General features: G+C 33.3%; 1 protein-coding gene across 4 annotated transcripts in view; it reads right to left on the bottom strand.

Moving 5' to 3' along the window:
• The window catches only part of LOC106884418 (activating signal cointegrator 1 complex subunit 3), a 493492-nt gene extending 472573 nt beyond the window's left edge, over nt 1-20919 (bottom strand). Inside the window, exons 1-9 of one of the 4 annotated variants that reach the window (XM_052972249.1) lie at nt 20810-20904; nt 16624-16762; nt 14763-15018; nt 12362-12936; nt 8292-8412; nt 5796-5854; nt 2953-3077; nt 318-462; nt 101-226 (exon numbers count right to left, since the gene is read on the bottom strand). In XM_052972249.1, the coding sequence (XP_052828209.1) occupies nt 101-226; nt 318-462; nt 2953-3077; nt 5796-5854; nt 8292-8412; nt 12362-12936; nt 14763-15018 (1407 nt within the window). In that variant the 5' untranslated portion in view covers nt 16624-16762; nt 20810-20904. Of the gene's footprint in view, nt 1-100; nt 227-317; nt 463-2952; nt 3078-5795; nt 5855-8291; nt 8413-12361; nt 12937-14762; nt 15019-15971; nt 15991-16623; nt 16763-19070; nt 19299-20809 lie in introns of those variants that run through there. The other 3 variants (XM_014935791.2, XM_014935790.2, XM_052972252.1) reach the window with 3 other exon arrangements.
• Between the last annotated feature and the right edge of the window lie 758 nt (nt 20920-21677).

The raw sequence follows: 21677 nt of genomic DNA, 5'->3' as shown, positions 1-21677 counted from the left end.
TATATATATATATATATATATATATATATATATATGTATGCACACACACACACATATATACATATACTGGAAGAGGAAAGAATTGATAAAGATATATTACCTCATCTAAATCATCAATGCTGACAAGTTTTTTACCAATGTGAAGAGGAGCCTTTTCTGATGCAGGAATATGAACTTCTTCAAACATCTTTCTATCAATGCGTTCAAATCCAATAGGTAGAGACATCTGTTCATAAGCAACAGGTAAAAATGAATAAAAGAAAAGTAAATGGTTAAATCAATAAATCAAGCAAATAATAGAAAGAAAAACCACATACTTTACAACTCCCAACAAAAGCCGATGATTTTCTTGCTTCTGCTAAAGAATCAAACACAAATGGAAGGCTTTCTTTGGTTTGACCAACTGTTGCAGATCGTTTGGTTAATATTTGATTACTCTGAGCATATAATAGAGCTGCTTCTCTGAAGAACAAACAAAATTTAAATAAGTTTAAGGTTAAAATAGGAAACATTAAGGAAGGTATTTAATAGAACATTATAGAAACAGAACTGTATGAGCATTAAACAATTTCATATATTTTAAAAATATATATACTTCACTGATTCAGATTTTTCATATTTCTTTCGTTGTCAATACATGAAGTGATTTATATTAAATTTCATTGTTGTCATTGTTATTATAAAATAAGGTAGCAAGGTGGCATGATGGGAAAATGTTAGCACCATTTCATCCATCTTCATGTTCTGAGTTCAAGTATCGGTGAAATTGATTTTGCCTTTCATGCTTTTGGGGTTGATAAAATAAGCACCAGTTGAACACTGGGGTTGAGATAACTGACTAAATACGTCCCCACAAAATTTCAGGCATTGTGCCTCTAGTAGAAAAGATTGTTATTATTATTATTATTATTAAAGTGCTGAGCTGGCAGAAATGTCAGCACCTTGGATAAAATGCTTAGCACCATTTCTACTGGTTTGTTACGTTTTGAGTTCAAAATTCCACCAATGTCAACTTTGCCTTTCATTTTTTCAGGGTTGGTAAAATAAGTATCATTTGAGCACTGGGGCTAGTCTAATCAACTACGCCTTACCCTTAAAATAAGTTGAACTGTGCCAAAATTTGAAACCATTATTATTGTTATTATTTTTATTATTCCTCATTGATTTGAAAACGATAAAACAATTGTTTTCTAAATATGAAATCTAGAGAAAAAAGTTTAAATTCAAATTTTAATCAATATTCAATAATGAGTGATAAAAATTAACTGAACATTTCCTGCTGATTTAGATTTAAATTATTATCTTTTTTTATTTCCATTCCATTTTAAATATTCTATTAAATATCTAACTTTTAAAAAATTTACTTTCCACTTCCAGTTTTAGTATATCACATTAGATGCACACATATAAAGCTAAAAACGACATACCTATTAAACTGTTTAAGATTTTTCCACTATCATTTTCTACATTATTCTTGAAAATAGGAGACTAGTAGAATCATTAGTGTTGGAGTGAATGTCCCACAACATATACCCTGACTCTCTATATGCCTTGAGTTCAAGTCCAACCCAGGTCAACCTTGTATTTTATCCTTTCAGGGTCAATAAAAGAGTACCAAGCAGTGGATTGGCAGAATTGTTAGAAGACGAAGCAAGATGTCCTACAGTAATTGTTTGCAATCTGACAGCAATGCCAGTGATGACACACATGCCAAACTGTATCAGTGCAAGTCAATGGCCTTTCCCTTGGATAACATACATGCTGTGGAGAAGAGAGACTTACACAGATAGGTAACTGCTTCCTCAAAATAAAATCTTGCCGAAGCCTGTGCATACATGTGCAGATTCAAGTTGACATCAGTCAACTTAGACTGATCAAAAACCTATATTCTTGATGGCACATCAAAAATAAAAACCAACAAATTGTATTGGCTTTGAGTGCCCAATATATATTATCAAGAATTTGTTTGAATATTAAAATTTCTGCAACAAAACTGAGCAGCAGATGGTAAGTAAAGGCAAGAAGTCTATGTATTGTGTTGCATGTCTAGATGAAGTATTATGGGTAACCTATCCTTTTAAGAATTAAGTGCCTTAACATACATATAGACTGTTACTATAGACATCATGTTTGTTAGGGTGTTTGCCTATTGAGAGTGACAAATTCTAAATTTACTAGGAGGGATTCAGCATTTTCCACCTGCTTTTGGATACATATATATTGGAAAATAAAAGGAAAATAACACAACCCCACCATTTACTGACATATATATATATATATTACAAACACAAAGTAGCTCTAGTAATGTAAATATTATCAATCACACATACACAATGTATGTGTTTTGTAAATACACTGAATTTGTTGTGGGACAGTGTTTAGGGACACTCCCTGATAACACTAGGCGTTAAAACAACTGAAAGACATAGACCAAGTGAGAAAATTCACCTTGGATCAAGTCCAGGAGTGGTAGATGTTGATATTTCACCATTATTGTAACTTATCAATACCATGCACTTGGATTGAACTGAATCTCCAGTCTATAACTATAAACAAAATAGTGTGAAAATTACTCGATGATGTGCCACAGCAATGCACATGTAAAAGTAAATTAAATTATGAATTAAAAGATGGTCTAGTAATGTAAACATTATTGATTGTACATACACAATGATTGTGTTTTGTTTATTTGCTGTATTTGCTGTGGGATAGTGTTTAGAGAGATGCCCTAGTAATACTGGATGTTAAAACACCTGAAAGTCATACAACTAAAATCACTTTTCCCTATGTTTTGTTTTACTCTAAAATAGTAACTAAATCATTAGTATATCAAAATCCAATAAATATTCTAGCCCTTAATTTCTTAGCAAAAACTTCAAAAACCAGAAAGAGAAATAAATTAAAGACAATCTGCAAGTAACAAATTTAAAATATTATTCAAAAGCCACCTACCTTTGAGCTCTCATTTCTGAAGGATCAAAGCTTGTACTGTTATTTTCGTTTCCAATGCATTCTTTTCGAGCACTTTTTTTCTCTTCTCTTCGAATCATTTTCATCAGTTGTTTTTCTTCTTCAGTCTATAAAAGTTAATGATTATGAAATGAACAAATGAAATTTCCTTTTCTTCAGTATATAAATAACACTGTGCAACAAAATAAAAAAATTTTTCTTGTCTTTGATAAGTGTTATTTGCTATTTGCTTCTATCTAAAAATCAAAGGAAATGACTACTATTCCCTTCAATTTTGCTTTTGTAACCAGGACATCAATATTTTGAAACTGACCTTTCTTTCCATTACATTTCAAACAGATTCAGCAGAGTTGCTGAAGCAGAAATATTGTTATAGCAAATATTCTGCTCAATACCACAGATTTGCTTGTCTGTTGCTTGACCTTAACCACTTGGGCATGTCCCTTAGTGGCTGACAGTATATGCATCTCTGATCATGAATAAGAGTAGTGGGGGAGTATCATAGCCAATTGTTGAGAGGGATACTTCGGGTTTGAATAAAATGTAGCAAAAGCAAAGTTTCAAGGGAATATTAGCCACTTTTCATACTTTGAAGGGGCAAACAAATAGGAAATAATAGTTGTTACCCAAGGACAAAAATCATGTTACACAGTGTTATTATTAGTATACTATGCCCAACTTAGATTATCAAATGCAATACCTTTTCAAAATAAACAACGTGATATCATCAGAGATAAACAATTTTTCCCAACAATCCTTTCTCATAAACCTCTACTTTAAGATTCCTTACCATTATCAACTCACAGCACATTTTACTTACTATATAATCCATTCTCATCTACATGTCTATGGGAATGCTATCATCACTCTAGCACATATATCTGTGGACATTTTAAGGCACAGCTATATTAACATATTTTAACTTAACCCTTCAACAATATTAGTTTCAAATTTTAGCACAAGGCCAGCATTTTAGTGGATGAGGTAAGTTGATGACATCGACTCCAGTGTTCAACTGGTACTTATTTTATATCATTTATCTCTTATTCTGTGAAAAACTGTTTGCTTCAAAAACTGAAACCCCCTAAACTGCTTCCATTCCACTTAATCACCATACCAATATAATGGCTAAAGTTGCAAGGAATGGCTGTGTGGTAAGAGGTATGTTTCCCAACCACATGGTTTCAAGTTCAGTCCCACTGTGTGACACTTTAGGAATGTGCTTTCGATTATAATCCTAGCCCCAGGCTGTCAAAAGCTTTGTGAGTAGATCTGGTAGATAGAAACTGAAAGAAGCTTGTTGTGTATTTATGTGTGCATGTGCATTTGGATATGTGTGTTACTGTCTCTCTACTTTGACATTGCATGGTAGTTGAAAATGAGTGTAACTGTCATAGAAGCAGTGTCCTTCATTTGCAATCATCCATGCCTGGCCATGGAGAAATATTACCTTACTTGGAAAAAGGTGAAGGAGGTGCAACAGGAAAGGCATCCAGCCATAGAAAATCCACCTCATAAAACTTCTGTTTGGTCCATGTAAGCATGGAAAAGCAAATGTTAAAATAAAGATGATGATCTCAGTAACAATAATATCTCTTAGGTAGTTAAATTTATCTACTACTTTCAGAAAGTATATCACAGCTCATGTTATTAGGTCAATCAATGCATCTGGTGTATTTCTTTGTCAGTCTGCATTCTTTATATACACTTCTTTTCATTTCTCTACTGATACATGCAGTGTTCATTTCTTGCCTACTTCTTTTATCATCATCACCATCATTTTAACAATCATTTGTTGATTTTCTATAGCTGGATACCCTTCCTGCCATCAATCCTGACCTATTTCCAAGTAAGATAATAATTCCCTTTGGCCTGATATGTTTTCTTGGAAGACTGGAAACATATGACAGTGCCTGTACATAGAGAAACTCACTTGCAGCTATCATGCAATGCCAAGATAAGAACACACACATATGATGGGCTTCTTTCAGTTTCCATCAACCAAATCCACTTATAAGGCTTTGGTTGGCCCACAGCTAAAGCAGATATTTGCCCAAGTTACCATGTAGTGGGACTGAAACTAAAACAAGTGGTTGGGAGGCAAACTTCTTAACCATGCAGTCATGTCTGCATCTGCAGACCAAAGTAACTTTTCTGGGTTTATATGATTTCTGCTATTAGCCAACACTTTATTGCAGGCTATGTTCACATTCAAGTTCTTTTTTTTAACACACTCCAATCTTCTTTAGTTCAATATATTCTACAATAAGCTAGTCTCCATGATCATAGAGTTTAAACAGCTACCTCAAGGGTTAGAGTGAAGAGAGCTGAGAATACCCTAGGAGGATTTGATGAAGAATGGATATCTTTAATCTGTTATCTTTTACTTGTTTCAGTCATTAGATTGCACCTTGAAGAATTTTTACTCAACTGAATCAACCCCAGTCCTTTTTTTTAAGCTTGGTACTTATTCTATCCATCTCTTTTGCTTCTTTCAGTTTCTGTCTACCAAATCTACTCACAAGCCTTTTGTCAGCCCAAGGCTATAAGTAGAAGACACTTGCTCAAGGTGCCCTGCAGTGGGAGTAAACCTGGAATCATGTGGTTGGGAAGCTAACTTCTTACCACACAGTCATACCTAGAGAGGAAAATGATATATGAAGGGCACCAAAGACTGTCAAAAATGACATAAGATTGGCAATATAACTAATGTTATGATTAAAAGAAATGTCACAAAGTATCAATACTGAACTCAATAGAATTCAAAAGTTTAAGTAAAAGTATATAACTGGCTTTTGAAAGTATTAAAACATTAATAAACATACCTGTACTGTAACTTGGCATCCATAGATGGGTCGAGAAGGACCATCTACATTTCTTTTCCCTGCAGAGTTATGAAAGAAATTAAATGTTTTTTGCAGATTAACCAAGTACTGAATACAGAACATGCTTCATATACAAAGGACATATAAAGAAGTTGATAAAAATAAATGATGTGAATGACCAAAGATTGCTATTTCTTTTACTTACATCTACCCTTAATTTTAACATAGTTACGTGGAAAGAAATATTTGCAACTTATTCAGTTATGAGATAGATAAAAATATATGTCAATCAAGAAATATTAATGATGTACCAATACAACCAGTATGACATACAACACTAATATGAAAGGAAAACAAGCTTTAATGCAAATTATCATAACATGCTTACTTGGAATATATACATAACATCTGATGTTGATGACATACCAAGTACATCTTCAAAGAGCATACAACTTGCCTCTATAAAAATAGCTGCAGAAATACTGCTTTTGCATCTCTCACAAGCAACAGAAAGGAAATGCAATTTGGACTACACACAACATTTGTTCTGAATAAAAGTCTAAAATTCTTAGCTGAATACATATCTTTTATCTTTCACTTGTTTCAGTCATTAGACTGCAGCCATGCTGGAGCACTGTCTTGAAGAATTTTTAGTCAAATGAATTGGTCCCAGTAAGTTTTTTTTAAACCTGATACATATTCTATCAATCTTTTTTTGCTGAACTGTTAAGTTATAGGGATGTAAACACACCAAAACTAGATGTCAAGTAATGATGGGGGACAAACACAAAGACACATACACACACATAATGGGCTTCATTCAGTTTCTGTTTACCAAATCCACTCACAAGGCTTTGGTTGGCCTGAAGCTATAGTAGAAGACAAAGTGCCACACAATGGTACTGAACCCAGAACCATGTGGTTGGGAAGCAAGCTTCTTACCACAGAGCATGCCTGTGCCTATACCAATGTCATTTACACTAGGCATAGAAGATTAAAAAAATAAAAGGACTAAAAGTATCTAAGAAGAATTTAGTAGTGCAATTTTACCCTCTTATTAATACAGAGAATATATCAAAAAACTTCTCAAGCTCATTGTGCTCTCTCCATTGCACAGGAAGTAGACCCATAGAGCCTATAGATAGAAATCAAAATGCTAGCAAGCAGAGATCATATAAATTGGTGAAAAGCTATTCTCGATTTTACTCCATTTCAAATTAATAATAGACCCCATTATAAAGTTATTTCAAAATTCATTGTTTTCTCAGGTTTTCATCTTCCGGCTTTCTTGAAGTAGTTTATTTTGTCCTTGCTCTTTCTGGATGAGTTGATGCAAATTTTTGGATCTCCAAAACAAAATTGAAGATCCAGTTTCAATCAAATGTACCTGATGATTATATGGTCTCTTTTCCTGGTTTAGGGAAATCTGATCTTGCATGAAACTTTCGAGTAACTTTGCTTGGAGACAACACAGGTCCCAAATTTGTAATTCTGATTTAAAATTTATGTATATGAGTGAATCATTATCCTCATTTAACACCTCTGCTGGCATTAGTTCAATAGTTTGACAGGATTTGATGGATCCAAGAACTGCATTATGTTCCAATATCTGCTGTGGTATGGCTTTTATGACTAGATGTCCTTTCTAACATCAACCACATTACAACATGTGAGGTTGCCAAGCAGCTTGCAAGACCACAAATCCTGAAGGTGGGGCTTTGAGTGCTAGGAGATGAGGAGTTAAAGTATGAAAGAAGGAGCTAGAACAGTATAGTTTTTTTTGTTACATGATTACTCACATTTTAGAAGAGAGAGTGAGAGTGATTGGGCAGAGCTGGAAAGAGGTAAAAACGGTAGTGATGACATGTCTCGATGTACCCTCAAGATATGAAATAAGTAGAACTGAATGCATCGTTTAGATATGTGCTAATTCTATCTTTATTATTTTAACCTAAAACTTCGTTCAAATTGTATTTTAAACGAAAAATTCGTTAAGTTGGTTTTTGCATATAATATTCCTGTTAGCTTATATTATAATGGACGTAGGGTTGATTATGTAATGTTTATTATTTTGATATTTTTAATAATATTTTTCTATCTTAATATAATAAGTATTTTATATACATTCATTTGTTATTTATTGTTGGTTGATATATACAACCAAAGTCCTGTGAGTTGATTTGGAAGTTGGAAAGTGAAAGAAGCCTATTGTATATATAAATGTGTATATATGTCTGTATGTGCATGTGTTTGTGTGTGCTTCTGAGTACCATTTATCACAAGATAGTTGTAAGTGATCATCATCATCATACAAGCAAGGTTGTTCATTTCTAGTCTTCCATGAAAAAACATGTTTGATCATGGGGAAATATTATCTTACTTGGTAGCAACAAGAAAGGCTGTAGAATATCTGCCTTGATAAATTCTATCTGATCCACACAAGCATGAAAGAGTGGGTGATAAATGATGATGAAAAAGCAGTTAAGAGATACTCACTAGCAACTGAAAGAGCCTTGTGTCCCTTGTTCACTAAAATTGCATCATCGAGGTATTTGTTGCGATTCTTCAGAAGATTTTCTATTAACTCAAATTGATCAAAGCCAAGGAATTCGAAGAGCTGGAATAGTTTAAAAATAAATTATAATCTAATTGTAAGGACATTTTGACAGCCTTAAAAGAAGAGTAAAAAAATGTAATGATTCATACAAAGTGAAACACTAAATCTTATACATTAAAGGGGTAAATCCACAGAAGTTGGTGTCTGATGGCAACAATTAATCAGGACATTTTGTACATGGTTGACAAGTTTGATTTTCATGAACTGTGAAATGCCCAATGTTTCAGGTTCTTTTTCCTCTCCACACTCCATTTAAAGGCAAGTACCCAAAATATGATAGCTCAATGGTTAGAGTGTTAGGTTTACAATTGTAATGTTGTGAGTTCGATTCCCAGACTAGGCAGTGTGTTGTGTTCTTGAGTAAGACACTTTATTTCACATTGCTCCAGTTCACTCAACTGTAGAAATAAGTTACAACATCATTGGTGCCAAACTGTACCAGCCTTTGCCTTTCCCTTGGACAACATTGGTAGTATAGAGAGGGGAGACTGGTATGCATGGACAACTGCTGGCCTTCTACAAACAACTTTTGTCTGGACTTGTGCCTCAGAGGGGAACTTTCCAGGTGCAATCTCATGGTCATTCATGTCCAAAGAAGGCCTCTACCCTTTTACCCCAAATATCAAACTTTTAATTTCTCATGGAAATCTAAAAGATTAATATATATATATATATATATATATATATATATAAAATACTAATGACAGACTTACAGAAATCTGTTAACTCTTTAAAGAAAGATATTTTTTGAGTTGCAGTGAAGACAACAGTGAAATAATACTAGGCCTGACATATAGCATGTAACAGTTGTGGACCTGAGATTAAATATTAAAAGTGGAAGTATTTGCAGGTAAGAGGGATTCTCATTTCACCAAGCAAACATTGTAGAAATTCTCAGTGTTTACTATTATTTGCCATTGTGTAAAGAATGGCATATGGTTTCTTAATCTTTCAGGGGAATAAAATTATCAGTGCTTCTTCACAGAAGAAAACAGTGACTTTTTTTTTTTTTTTTTACAAGATACAGCATAATTATTTTGTTATAATTTAAAATACGGTTACAAATGTATCTGAATCTCAAACAAAAATGTCTATATACATTTTTTAAGAAACTTACCATTTCTTTCCAGTACAAAAATGGTAGACTGCTAAATCAAATCAGTCATTTTATCATAGTTAAGTCATTAAAACAATTTCTCAGAAAATGACTACTTTAAAAAAAACAAATAGATAGCGCTGCCATAACAAATAGATGGCTCTAAATTAGGAAAGTTACTTTCTCAAGTGCTAGTATCTTAATGAGCACACCTAACTTGGAGACACAAAATTACTAGATATAAAATCATGGCTAAAGTTATCTTGCTTTAGTACTGATTTACTAATATGAAATTATCGTTATGGCAGCTATCAGTAGTTTAGTAAAAGTGGTGCCAGCAAGGAGGTCCTAACAACGATTATTAAATAACGGTGCTACCTCTTCAGCTATGACTTAGTGTATTATTGATTCAACAAGCTTTCTCCAGATTGCTATAAAACAATGTATTCTGAATAGAGGAAGTAGGAATTTTAATATTTATGGTTTTCTGAAATATGTTAGTGTTATGGAAATAATAGCAATAATGGAACACCCCTCCCACATGATGAGTGGTATGTGCTAGTCACTACAAATAAGGTGACGTCAAGTAAAGAGTATGGAGGTAGATGGTCACAGATAAATAGTCATATCTTACTTGTCTAACTAACTATACTACTATACCGGAGTGGATGTTATAACAGTCTGACAAAGGATTACAACAATTAACAACATCAGTAAGATGTAACTAGAGCTGACATTAGTCAGTGGACATGGCTTAGTCCTCAGCCAATTTTCAATAACAATATTTGATAAAGTACTGAATATGGAGAGGGGAGGCTGGTATGCATGAGTGAATGCTGGTCTTCCATAAACAACCTTGCCTGGACTTGTGCCTTGGAGGGGAACTTCCTGGGTGCAATCCATGGTCATTCAAGACCAAAGGGGATCTTTATCCTTTCCAATATTAGCAGTAAAGATTTTGCTTTGATACATGTACATTTCATCATCACCATCATCATTTAAATATCTACTTTTCCATGCTTGTATGGGTTAAATGGAATTTGTTGAGGCAGATTTTCTATGACTGGATGCCCTGCCTATCACCAACCTTTGCTTGTTTCCAAACAAGGTAACTGGATGTGTTTGCATGGAAGATTGGAAATGAACAACAGTTTATGAGATGGCTTGTTAATAACTTGTTAATAACTCTCACACAATGTCAAGACTAGGAGACACAAATACACACACACACACATGTGTGTGTATATGTCAAGCTTCTTTCAGTTTCCATCAACAAAATCCACTCACAAGGTCAGCCCAAGTTGCCAAGCAGTGGGACTGAACCCAAGACCATGTGGTTCATATTCAAATTTCTTAATCACACATGCCTGTATTCATAATTTAATCAATGTAGAGATTATATAATTAAGTAAGAATAAACTTTTTTTTTTATTTAAAGTATGCTTTGTGTACACAAAATTTACTCATGTCCCACCCAGTACAAATAATATTTTTAGTAAGATGCATTACACTATACTTGCTTGATTTATCCCCATATGAGGTTTATCAGTTCCCTTTGCTATTCTTTAATTACCTAAGCTTAGCCAGACATTGATTTTCATACACTTTGAATTGATCATTAATAACAACGAACTTCAAACAGATTAACAGAAAAATTAATTGCACTAATTCTAACACATTAAATAAATCATATAACAAAATTTGTCAGATTCTTTGTCTTTGGCTGCTACTTTTCAATTTCTTCAATTTTTGTTTTAATTGATTTCATATTTGGCATATTGGTGAAGGTTTGTAAGGGAATCATTGACATGGAATTCATTTTTGCTATAAATCAATAAATAAAGAGTTAATAACTTCTAAAGTTTGCAAATTTTCAAAAATTTTAGCCAATACATATAGCTAATACAGACATATAGGTGCCTGTTTCCATGGTAACTAGCTAAGCTATTACCAAAATGCATACTCATGCGGTCATTTTTCACTTATTAAATGGTAGTCATGAGATATGCTAAAAATAATAGCTAAATAGACCTTAAATCATGCACCAATTTTTTTTTTTTTTTGCATAATTGTATGGATTCCTGTGTAAAAATTTTCTGAAAATTCCAAAAAAAAAAAAAAAAAATTATGATGGGTTAAAAGTTATGGCATGTTTACAGTTGACAACACATGCTGTCACACAAAATGACAACTTCCAAATCCTGTTTTCTGACTAGGTAAAAATGATGAAACTCTAAACCTCAGTAACTTAAAGGAAAAAAGTTTCTGGAAAAAGTGAATTATCCCCTGAGATTTAGCATGGAAAATTACACTGACAAACCAAATTTTAAAATTTCCACAGGTGCAGCCAAACAGAAAAGGTCTATAGTGTCTAGTGTTTGATTCAAAACTTTTTATTATTTTAATCTACAACAAAGATATATAAAGCTACACAATTAAAAATTAAAAATTACATTGGAATCTGAGTTTCCACAGTCTTTAATTCATTGAAATACTAAAAATAACTTGAATACTGCTGATTCTTTTGATATCAGTTATTTGTAATCAAAATACAGACCACTATCATTTTTAACTTATGAAAATGGAAGCTTCTAGAATCACTTCATTCATGCTCATTCTATGCTACATGTCGTCAATTTTCACTAAATATCTGAAATAATCATAACCAAAATTGATGCTATTAGTAAAGGCAATTAACCTGTAAATTTAATGCCCAACATTCTGGTTCCAAAAATTATGCAATTAAGAGGACTCAACAGTACTATTAAGATTATTCATAAAAATGAACAAAGTAAATCAAATTTGAAATTATTTCGACAAAATATTTGAATAAAAATATTGGTATAAACTTACATCATTCTGTAGAGCATCATCAGATTTGGAAGATGATAGAAAGTCAAAGAGGTTAGAACAAAGATTTTCAATTGTCATTCCAAGAACGTAGCTTTCATTGTTAAAATGCTTTTTCACTTCAGATATTAACGCTGAAGTATTGAAATTGTCTTGTTTTGAATCTGCTTTACCATCTGGTGTCCTTAAAGCAGTTTGATCTTTGTTACATTGGTATTTCAATGACAACAGACTAGAATCAACTTCATCCTCAGATTCTGAGCTTGAATAATTCATTTCCACTGAAATCAAAGGCTCAACAGAAAATTTCACATTGTTTCCAAATTCTTCATTCTGTTTTTCAGAATTTTTTTCACAAGAATTAGAATATGCAAACAAATCAGCAGAGTATTCAGGAAGCCATGATGTAATTCTGGAAACTATTTGACAAGCTGAAGATGCTACGGTGGCTGGAAAAGGACCAAATATGCTACGCAACTTTACACTTTCACTATGTCCAACCATTTGAACATTTTGGAATGTTTGGAAAAGAAAAAAAGCAGCACTTTCTATTGTTTCCATGTTTGAATCATGACCAACTGCAAAGAAAAAAAGTTGTTTATACAATAACAGAATATTAAGTTCCTGACTTTGAGTAAAAAAAAAAAAAAAAAATACAGGTGGATCAGTTAATTACGATTTTATTCAATATATTCTCCTCTCAGATTCACCCACTTAAAAACTGTAAAAGAACTTGGAAGGTTGGGCCTCCAACCAGGCCTTTCAGAATACCCTTAAAGCCAGGAACTTTTCAGCACTCCTTGCATTTGTTTAACACATACACACAAAAATGACAATCTAAAACTGAATCAATTACTTAAAATAAATGCAATTGTCTGAGTGTTTAATAAACTTGATTAAAAGACTACCGTGAACTTGCTGTGACAGAATGGAAAATCCAGTTTCAGACAGAGTCCTTCTTCAGTAAAAAGTACTCTTTTTATTGATTTTAATGTATAATAGAATCTTGATGATGCAGACTAATACCAGCATCTTTTGAGTCTATTTAATCATACATGTCTCAGTGTTTAGTCAGATTTTCAAAGCATTAAACAGAAATGAAATAAACTGTGTGCACCTGAGTTTATTATAAATAACATTATCAGATCTGAAACCTAATCCTGACAGATAAGTTAAATGTCCAGCTCCAATGCTACAAATGAGATTTATACTCAAGAACTTAGCTTAATTCTTTAGCATTCAGATATCTCTGTCAAATATAATGCTTATTTATTCACATTGTTTTGAATTAATCATGCATTATTTCATAGCTTTGAAATTTTGATGATTTGACTGTTTATTTCTAGAATGACATTGTAGGATAGGTGGGAGAGGCCAGATCAGGCTGGTTTGAATGCAAAATAAAGAAGAAAAAAAGTAGAATATTTGGGCCAGATATGGCCATTTTAAGCGCTAAAAGATTAAACGTTATATATTCAGTCACTTTAATTCCAGAGCGGAGGTGAATAAAATGCAATTTAACTTGTTCTAAGACAAAGAGTTCATCTGCCATTCTGATGAATCAGTTGCAACAAATTTATGTGATAAATAACAAATTCTACCATGAAGAAAGATAGTTGTGAATGAATGATTTGAGAGCTATTTAGGTCAGAATTGGCATTAGACTCATTGAGAAATCTAAGCTGTTTATTCAGAATCTTTGTTCAACTAAATCCTTTTCATTCTGCTTGTTGAAAACATTTTGAGAGAGTTCAATATATAATGTCTTTAGGACTAATTGTTTAAAAGACTTGAAAGAAGTTTAAAATGAAGAATTAGGGCTAAAGATGAATATAATTAGAATTAAATTAGTAGTAAATTGTAGAGTCATCACAAGCCAGCAATGTTAGACAACTAACTATGTCTAATAACAAGAAAGAATAGAGTCACTAAATATTGGTTTCAGATTTTGGCACAGGTGGATGGGATAAGTTGATTACACTGATCCCAGTGTTCAACTGGTATTTATTTTATTGATCCCTGAAAAGATGAAATGCAAAGACGACCTTGGTAGAATTTGAACTCAGAACATAAAGATGGACAAAAAGCATTTTGCCCAGCATGCTAACAATACTGCCAACTCACTGCCTTACAAACACTAAATATTAATAACATTACTAATGTTACCAAAAACAAAAAAATGAAAGATAAACATGCATTCTTGTACCTCTAGACTATAGTCTTTTTCTTTAAATTTAAAATCACTTTTAGAAAATATTAACTGTTTGTCTTCAAGCAAGATTTTTAAATGACACTAGTCCTTCTTTTAAATTAATATATAAAAGTTGTGAACTGATATTAATGAAAAAGGATTAGTGTCATTTACACTGCCACTTATTTTCTTTGAAAATTATAAAATATTTACCAATATCTTTTGCTCTGTCTTTCAGTTCTTTTAAAGATACTTGCAATTCTGCCTGGTCAACAATGGCATTTTTCTTTATAATAGTAACCAGCTTGGACCAACTTTCTTCTTCATTCTGTTCTTTGGCCCTTCGGAGCCTTTTGCTGAATAATTCTCTGTTTCTTTTATCATATGTAGATACTTCAGCTGATACATTGGAGAAGGCTCGCAATGCACTACTCAGGCGTGGAAGAGTATCACAGGCAACGGAAGCCATCTGTTTAAAATGAAATCGTTTTCATTCAGTAAAATGAATTAATCAAATAATGCATGTTTTCTAATATATATTTACAAAGAATGGTTAATTATATTTACAAAGAATGGTCTGTATAATAGATGACAAGCAAATCTTTAGAAATATGCTTAAAGATAAAGTTTATCACGAACTAGAGGGACCTGTGAATATTGCATGGAATTAATGGTCAACTTATTGGGTTATTTCTGAAAACTTTATCCAAAAAGTCTGGAAGTATAGCCTGTGTTGTGTCTGTATGGAGAAATAGTTGCTTATCTACTAATCATTGAAAAGTGATGGAAATTAGAATATGAGAGTTACTTAATGCACTTTATATACTTTACGCACAATTTTATAGACACAGTACTCTCCCCCTTTTTCTCTCGCTCCTCACTTTACCCTCTTTTTCTCTCTCCTTTTCCTTTCTTTCTTCGCCTTTCCCATCGATTAATCACGTAAAAGTCTTACGGACCAGCTAAGTAACAGAGGAAAAAAACTTAGTTAAAAAAAATGACACATTTCACTTACCACTACCTCTCCTTCCCCTCCCCTATCTACCTCTCCTTCCTACCCCCCCCTCCAGCAATATGCCGTGCTTCAGAAGACCTGTTAAGCGAGGTGAAATCATAGTCATGACTGATGCCAGTGTTGCACAAATGGCACTTGTGGTGGCGGCATGGAAAAAGCACTTGCTGAACTTCGGGCCTCACAGAGGCAGTGACAAGTGACTGAGACCCTTGGCAATATACTGTGCTTGAGAAGAACTGTCAAGCTAAGTAAGATTGTAGTCATGGCACATGCTGGTATTTCGTAACTGGTACCCATACCAGTGACATGTAAAAAGCACCAACTACGCTTTTGGAGTGGTTGGTGTTAGGAAGGGGATCCAGCTGTAGAAACCATGCCAAATCAGACTGGAACCTAGTGCAACTTACCAGTTTTCAGCCAAACTGTCCAACCTATGACAGCATGGAAAATGGACGTTAAATAATCAGTTGTCCTGCCAATTGTGTTCAGTCATTGACCTATGAGAGACAAATGTCAGCTGCTGTATTTGACAAGTTACAGAGGAAGAGGTAAGGAAAAAGGATGAGGTCGTTGCCAGTGCCGCTGGACTGGCTCCCGTGCAGATGGCACGTAAAAATCACCTTTTGAGCGTGGCCGTTGCCAGTACTGTTTGACTGGCCCTCGTGCTGGTGGCACGTAAAAGCACCCACTACACTCTTGGAGTGGTTGGTATTAGGAAGGGCATCCAGCTGTAGAAACTCTGCCAGATCAGATTGGAGCCTGGTGCAGCCTTCTGGCATGCCAATCCTCAGTCAAATCGTCCAACCCATGCTAGCATGGAAAGCAGACGTTAAACGATGATGATGATGATGAATTCAATACATGTAAATTAACTGACAGTCCTAGAACTTTTTTGATAATCAACAAGAAGTTGGTTACCTCAAAGAAATCCTTGCATTGTTGTTACTAAGTATAGAGTCAGTCAGTTCTGCTTAACTCTTTTGTCACTATATTTCTGTTGAAATTCATTGTCTTAATTCCAATTAATTTTTTAAATAATGAAGAATTTAGTAAAATTACTTTGTCATTATGAAGCTGGTGTGTGGAGCATAAATTAACATGAAATTTTCTTGGAAGTTTTTAGATATGAATTTTGCATCACAGAATCAGGGCAGTTTTAGGAGGGTCAGTACCAAAAGGGTTAAGAAGACCTATAGCACTGAAAAAGTAAAAATGAACATATCAAATGCAGAGCATCAAAAATCTAATTAGAAATACAGAATAAAATAATATTAGTTATTCAGCTATTTTCCTCTCTTGATGACATTAGAATTTCTAGTTAGATTATTAAAGCTCTCTATGATGTAAGTTCACCTATAGTCAACTGTTGATTACATGCAGATGACATCTCTGGTTAATTAACTGTGTTTTGGGCTTTATTTTTCCTTTTTTTTTTGTTTTTAAATACAGTATTGATTATTCAGTAAAATAGTTGAGAGTAACCAACAAGTAATAACACTTTAGATGCTACAGTCTGTGTAAACAGTACAGCTGGTTATCATTCTTTAGTTTATCATTCATTGATTTGTTCAGTGAAGTGCAGTATAACAATTAGGACAGATGTCGTTCAGTAATAAATTGCGTATGTGCAAAACAATCAGAATGTCAACAATATGTCATGAAGGAGAGAAGGGAGCATTATTGTCCAGACTCCAATAGTCTGTTATAGTATGGTTTCTATAGCTGGAAGCTCTTCCTAACGCCAACCACTATACAGAGTGTGGCTGGGTGCTTTTTACGTGTCACAGACATACGTTAGGTAGTGAAATTTTTTATACACCAGTTAAAGTCACCAGAAAAACATTTAATATTTGAAACTTGAGCTGCAGTAAATGTAAAGAATTTCAACTCTAAATCTATGAAATCATTTATATTTTAAAACATTGATACCTGTATACAGCGGGAAAACATGCCGACTGAATAAATAGAAAAAGTGAATCATAATTCGTCGAGTGTAATTAATAAACATTAAAACAAGACTTTTGGTTTGGTTTAGAAGTTTTTCAGTTTAGCTTGACTGCGAAAGAAGGAATGTAGTTACTTTCTAATATTCTTTTAATTATTTTTAATCGGCAGAAGTTACAAAGTGACTCAAGGACTGAGTTTCATGCATAGTACTTCATTAAACGTGTCACGCACGAAACACTTGGCCTTTGAGCCACTTTGTAACTTTTATCGATTAAAAATCTTAAGTGTGTATTTGTATGGCGATCTTTCGATGAAAGCAAGCGTGTCAAAAGATTGCCTATATATATATATATATATATATATATATTCCATTAAGTTCTATTCCTCCTGTTATAACAAACGTTAACTTCCTGATATAAATTTCTTTGGTTTCATTTAAGTTTTTATATACATCTATTTATTACCTAAACATTCTTTTTATTAAAAATACAGCCGTGTTCAGGTTTTATATTTAAATTATTCAAACGTTTCTAATTCATTCTTTACAGAACTAGTTACATTTAAATGAAAAATTGTTCAACACAGACACATATATCCATAAATCTAAATGTGCGTCTGTTAGATAATTTTCCACTTCAACAACAATAATAATGTATAAGAGTAGCCAACACAAACTGAAAGTTTTTGTGGAACTGAAAAACTTTTATATTAAGCCAAATTGCAAGTCATAGCAATTACCAATTTTATTACACTGGGTAATCAGTTTTGGATCGGAATGTTATTATTAAAGTTGCAAAGCGAAAATAATATATATTGTAATATGCACTATTGTAAAAGAAGAAGATAATAATAATAATAATAATAATAATAATAACAACAATGAAACGATATGTTATGTATTTTAGAAGATTATCATGTATTTTACACGACTCTTCCCTCGACACAATTTGTTTTGATTTCCACATAGGGTCCTCAACTATATGACTGGTTTAACGAGTGCATTAAAAAAAAAGCATTTCGCAGAATCAGTTACGATCAAGCTGTAAACGCACAATAGCGGTAGGGCTTTTGACATGTTGAATTAGTGATTCGGCTGTTGATAACCCAAGTCGGCTCTGATCAAGACCTGCGACCAAAGGAGTTCCAACCGTGACCATCCTGTCTTATTTATATCATATCTAGACAGTAAGTTGCGATTTGAGGGAGGTTTGCAGCAGATCGAGCACCCTAGCTGCCCCAGTCGCTACTGGGTGATCTGCAGGTCAGTCCTGGTCAAAAAGACCTACGACCAAATGTGTTCTCACTAACTGCACAAGAATTCAGGTTCATTTAACAGAAGGAAACGAACTTATTTTTATGTCCCGTTAGCTTATATTTTCTTCCACCCTAACGTTGTTGGCAGAGGTGACGAATATGTGCTTCGTGTCTAGGACTATTTCATACAATGTTTTTTTGGGGGGGACTAGATATGGACAATATAAAGCGGGTCGCATGAAACATGGATCATCATCAGGCAAACGCACTAAGAAATTTAAGATAATTTTTTTTGCTAGACGTACCATTTAGAAAATTCCGTGGGCCGTATGTTGCCCACAACTGTTTCAGACGGTTGTGCAATTTGAGGGAGACTTGGGTGCTATTTCCAGAAAGCCGTGCAACCGCGCAGAATCTCTCTTTCACTTTTTTTAGCTCACTTTCACTCTTTCTAAAGTGTTCGTCTTTTCACTTCCCTTTCAAAAAAACTATTAACGGGACATAGAAATTGGTTCGTTTCCTTCTGTTAAATGAATCTGAGTTCTTGTGCAGTTTGTAAAACGCAAATACATTAGGTAAATGGATGGTGCAATAGTTGTTTATGGGTCATCAGTTTTCAGTTTTACTTTATAAAAAGAGACATGGCAAAATGAAAAATGGAAAATAAACCTATTTTTTCTTCGAATAAATGTGGGTTCCATAGAAGCAAAAGGAAACCTTATGTTATTAATACTATTTCTGAGAGTATTTTTTTATCTATGGACCCCCTTTGAATTCCTATTTTACTCCTAGCCATTCTATGTTTAAAAAATTCTTTCATAGTTTTATAAGTAAATATTATTAAAAATTTATTTAATTAAATATTATTTAAAAATTTGTTACAATATTTTGTATATTGTAGAATTATGACTAATTTATCGCCGATAAATTTTAAAATCTTAAATGGACCCCCGTTGAGAACCACTGATTTATATCCAAAGTATGAAATGGTGACAAATCGTTTCATATCTTCGAGTTTTAGTGGATTATTTTCATAAAATAGACATTATTTATCAGTCTCAGTAATACAATTAGTCTTTTTATTTTATTTTTTTTTAATAATGACAGTTAAGACAGATTATCTAAAGAATTAACCACAAAAACAAGTGGTAAACTTTCACAGTTTCCCTTTCCAAATGATTCGCTGGCAGAATCAAAATAATGGTTTGGGAGAAATGGTTAGAGTCGGGCAAAATACCCTGCGGTACTTATTCCCGCTCTCTACATCCCGAGTTCACATCCCACCGAGGTCAACATTGCCTTTCATCTTTTACAGATCGATAAAATAAAGTACCAATCAGTCATCACCGTCGATTACATCGACTAACCCATCCCCACAAATTTCGGGCCTTGTGCCTATACTAGGAATAATGATTATTATTGTTGTTGTATTACATAAAATTATTTACTAGCAAAGTTAATGTTTTTCTTTTTGATGAGAAACTTAATATTATGTCAACAATCGTCAATAGGAATGAGGTGGAGGGGGTTCCCAAATTTTTTCAGAAAACACAAGTTTTCATGGAGTGATATATTGCTGAAGAAGTGTGTATGCCGCTATTTTGATTATCTATTTGCTAATTTCCATTTTCTTTTAAATCTTCTATTTCTTTTTCTTTTTTTTTTCATTTTTCATTCTTCCATTACTTTTTACTTTTGTAAATTATGTTGTTTGTCTTGTTTCATTTTTTTTACTGAATTACTGTTTAGTTAAGAAATTCTGATTGTAAACACACACAAAAAAAAGTATAGAGAAATGAAAAGGTATAACGTTTGGAAAAAATATTTCCTTCGGGAAATATCTTTTTGCCAAATGTTTTATATGTAAAAGTAAAATCAAACAGAAACTAAGAGAAAAAAAGTTAACATATTTTTCAAGTTCTCATATTATCACTTCAAAACTAAAGTCAACTATTCCTGACAATCAAAGAAAAATAAAATAAATGATAAAATCTAAGCGAATATTCGTCAAAAAGATGTATTTTTAACATATTTCCCAACTTACTGAAAGTCTTATGGTAAGTGTCGCCTGCTTCCAACTTGTTAACGTTTACCTTACACGCATGTGCACACAACACCGGAGAAATTGCAATCGGTTACACTTCAAATTAGTTTCCTTGAAAAGTTAATCCGTCCGCCCTCTGTAAATAAATCCGTTCGACGAGCTGATATGCGAGCGTAACATAGTCACCTTTGTCTTCTCGTTTTCCATCAGGACATAATGAGCTGGAAGAAATATATCAAGGTATTTTGTCCGACCCTCTAACGATTTTGCCAGTTCACTATTCTGGTTCTTCGACTTAGGTTTTCATTTGAAAGGAAGCTATAAAAGTTCACTTGTTTTTGCTGTTAGTTCTTTAAATTGATTACTGTTTTAAATAATGTTTTGATGATTTGTCTTCATTTTCATTATTAAAGAAACTAATGATTATATTACTGAGAGTGATAAACGATGTCTATCAATATGCAAGTTTAAAGACATCACTTTCATAATAACTGCTGGTTGACAAAAGTCTAAGTGGTGCACATATCTACATGATCGCTTATAAGAATATTCAACCAACCCCAGTATTGGACTAGTAAATCATTTTATAAAACACAGAAGGTTAAAACGGTAAACTTAAAACAGTAAATTAACCCCCAGCAGGATTTAAAACCCAAAACGTAAATGGTAGACGTTGAAACGATCCACCGGCTCGACTTTCAAGAAGTACCCAAACTGAAAAGAAGGGATAATAGTTGATCTAGAAGAAGGGTCTGTACCTATAGTCATCGAAGACTCCGAGGCCTGTGAGATCGGTGTGATTGATGTTACTCTTGGACAGCTGATGAAAAAACAAACATGCAGTGAAAGAATTGGAAAGGACTAACGT

Source organism: Octopus bimaculoides, chromosome 1, assembly GCF_001194135.2.
Source record: "Octopus bimaculoides isolate UCB-OBI-ISO-001 chromosome 1, ASM119413v2, whole genome shotgun sequence".
NCBI classification, from domain to species: domain Eukaryota; kingdom Metazoa; phylum Mollusca; class Cephalopoda; order Octopoda; family Octopodidae; genus Octopus; species Octopus bimaculoides.
Note: the sequence above shows the minus strand (reverse complement) of the source record. Positions and strands in the feature narration are given on the sequence as shown.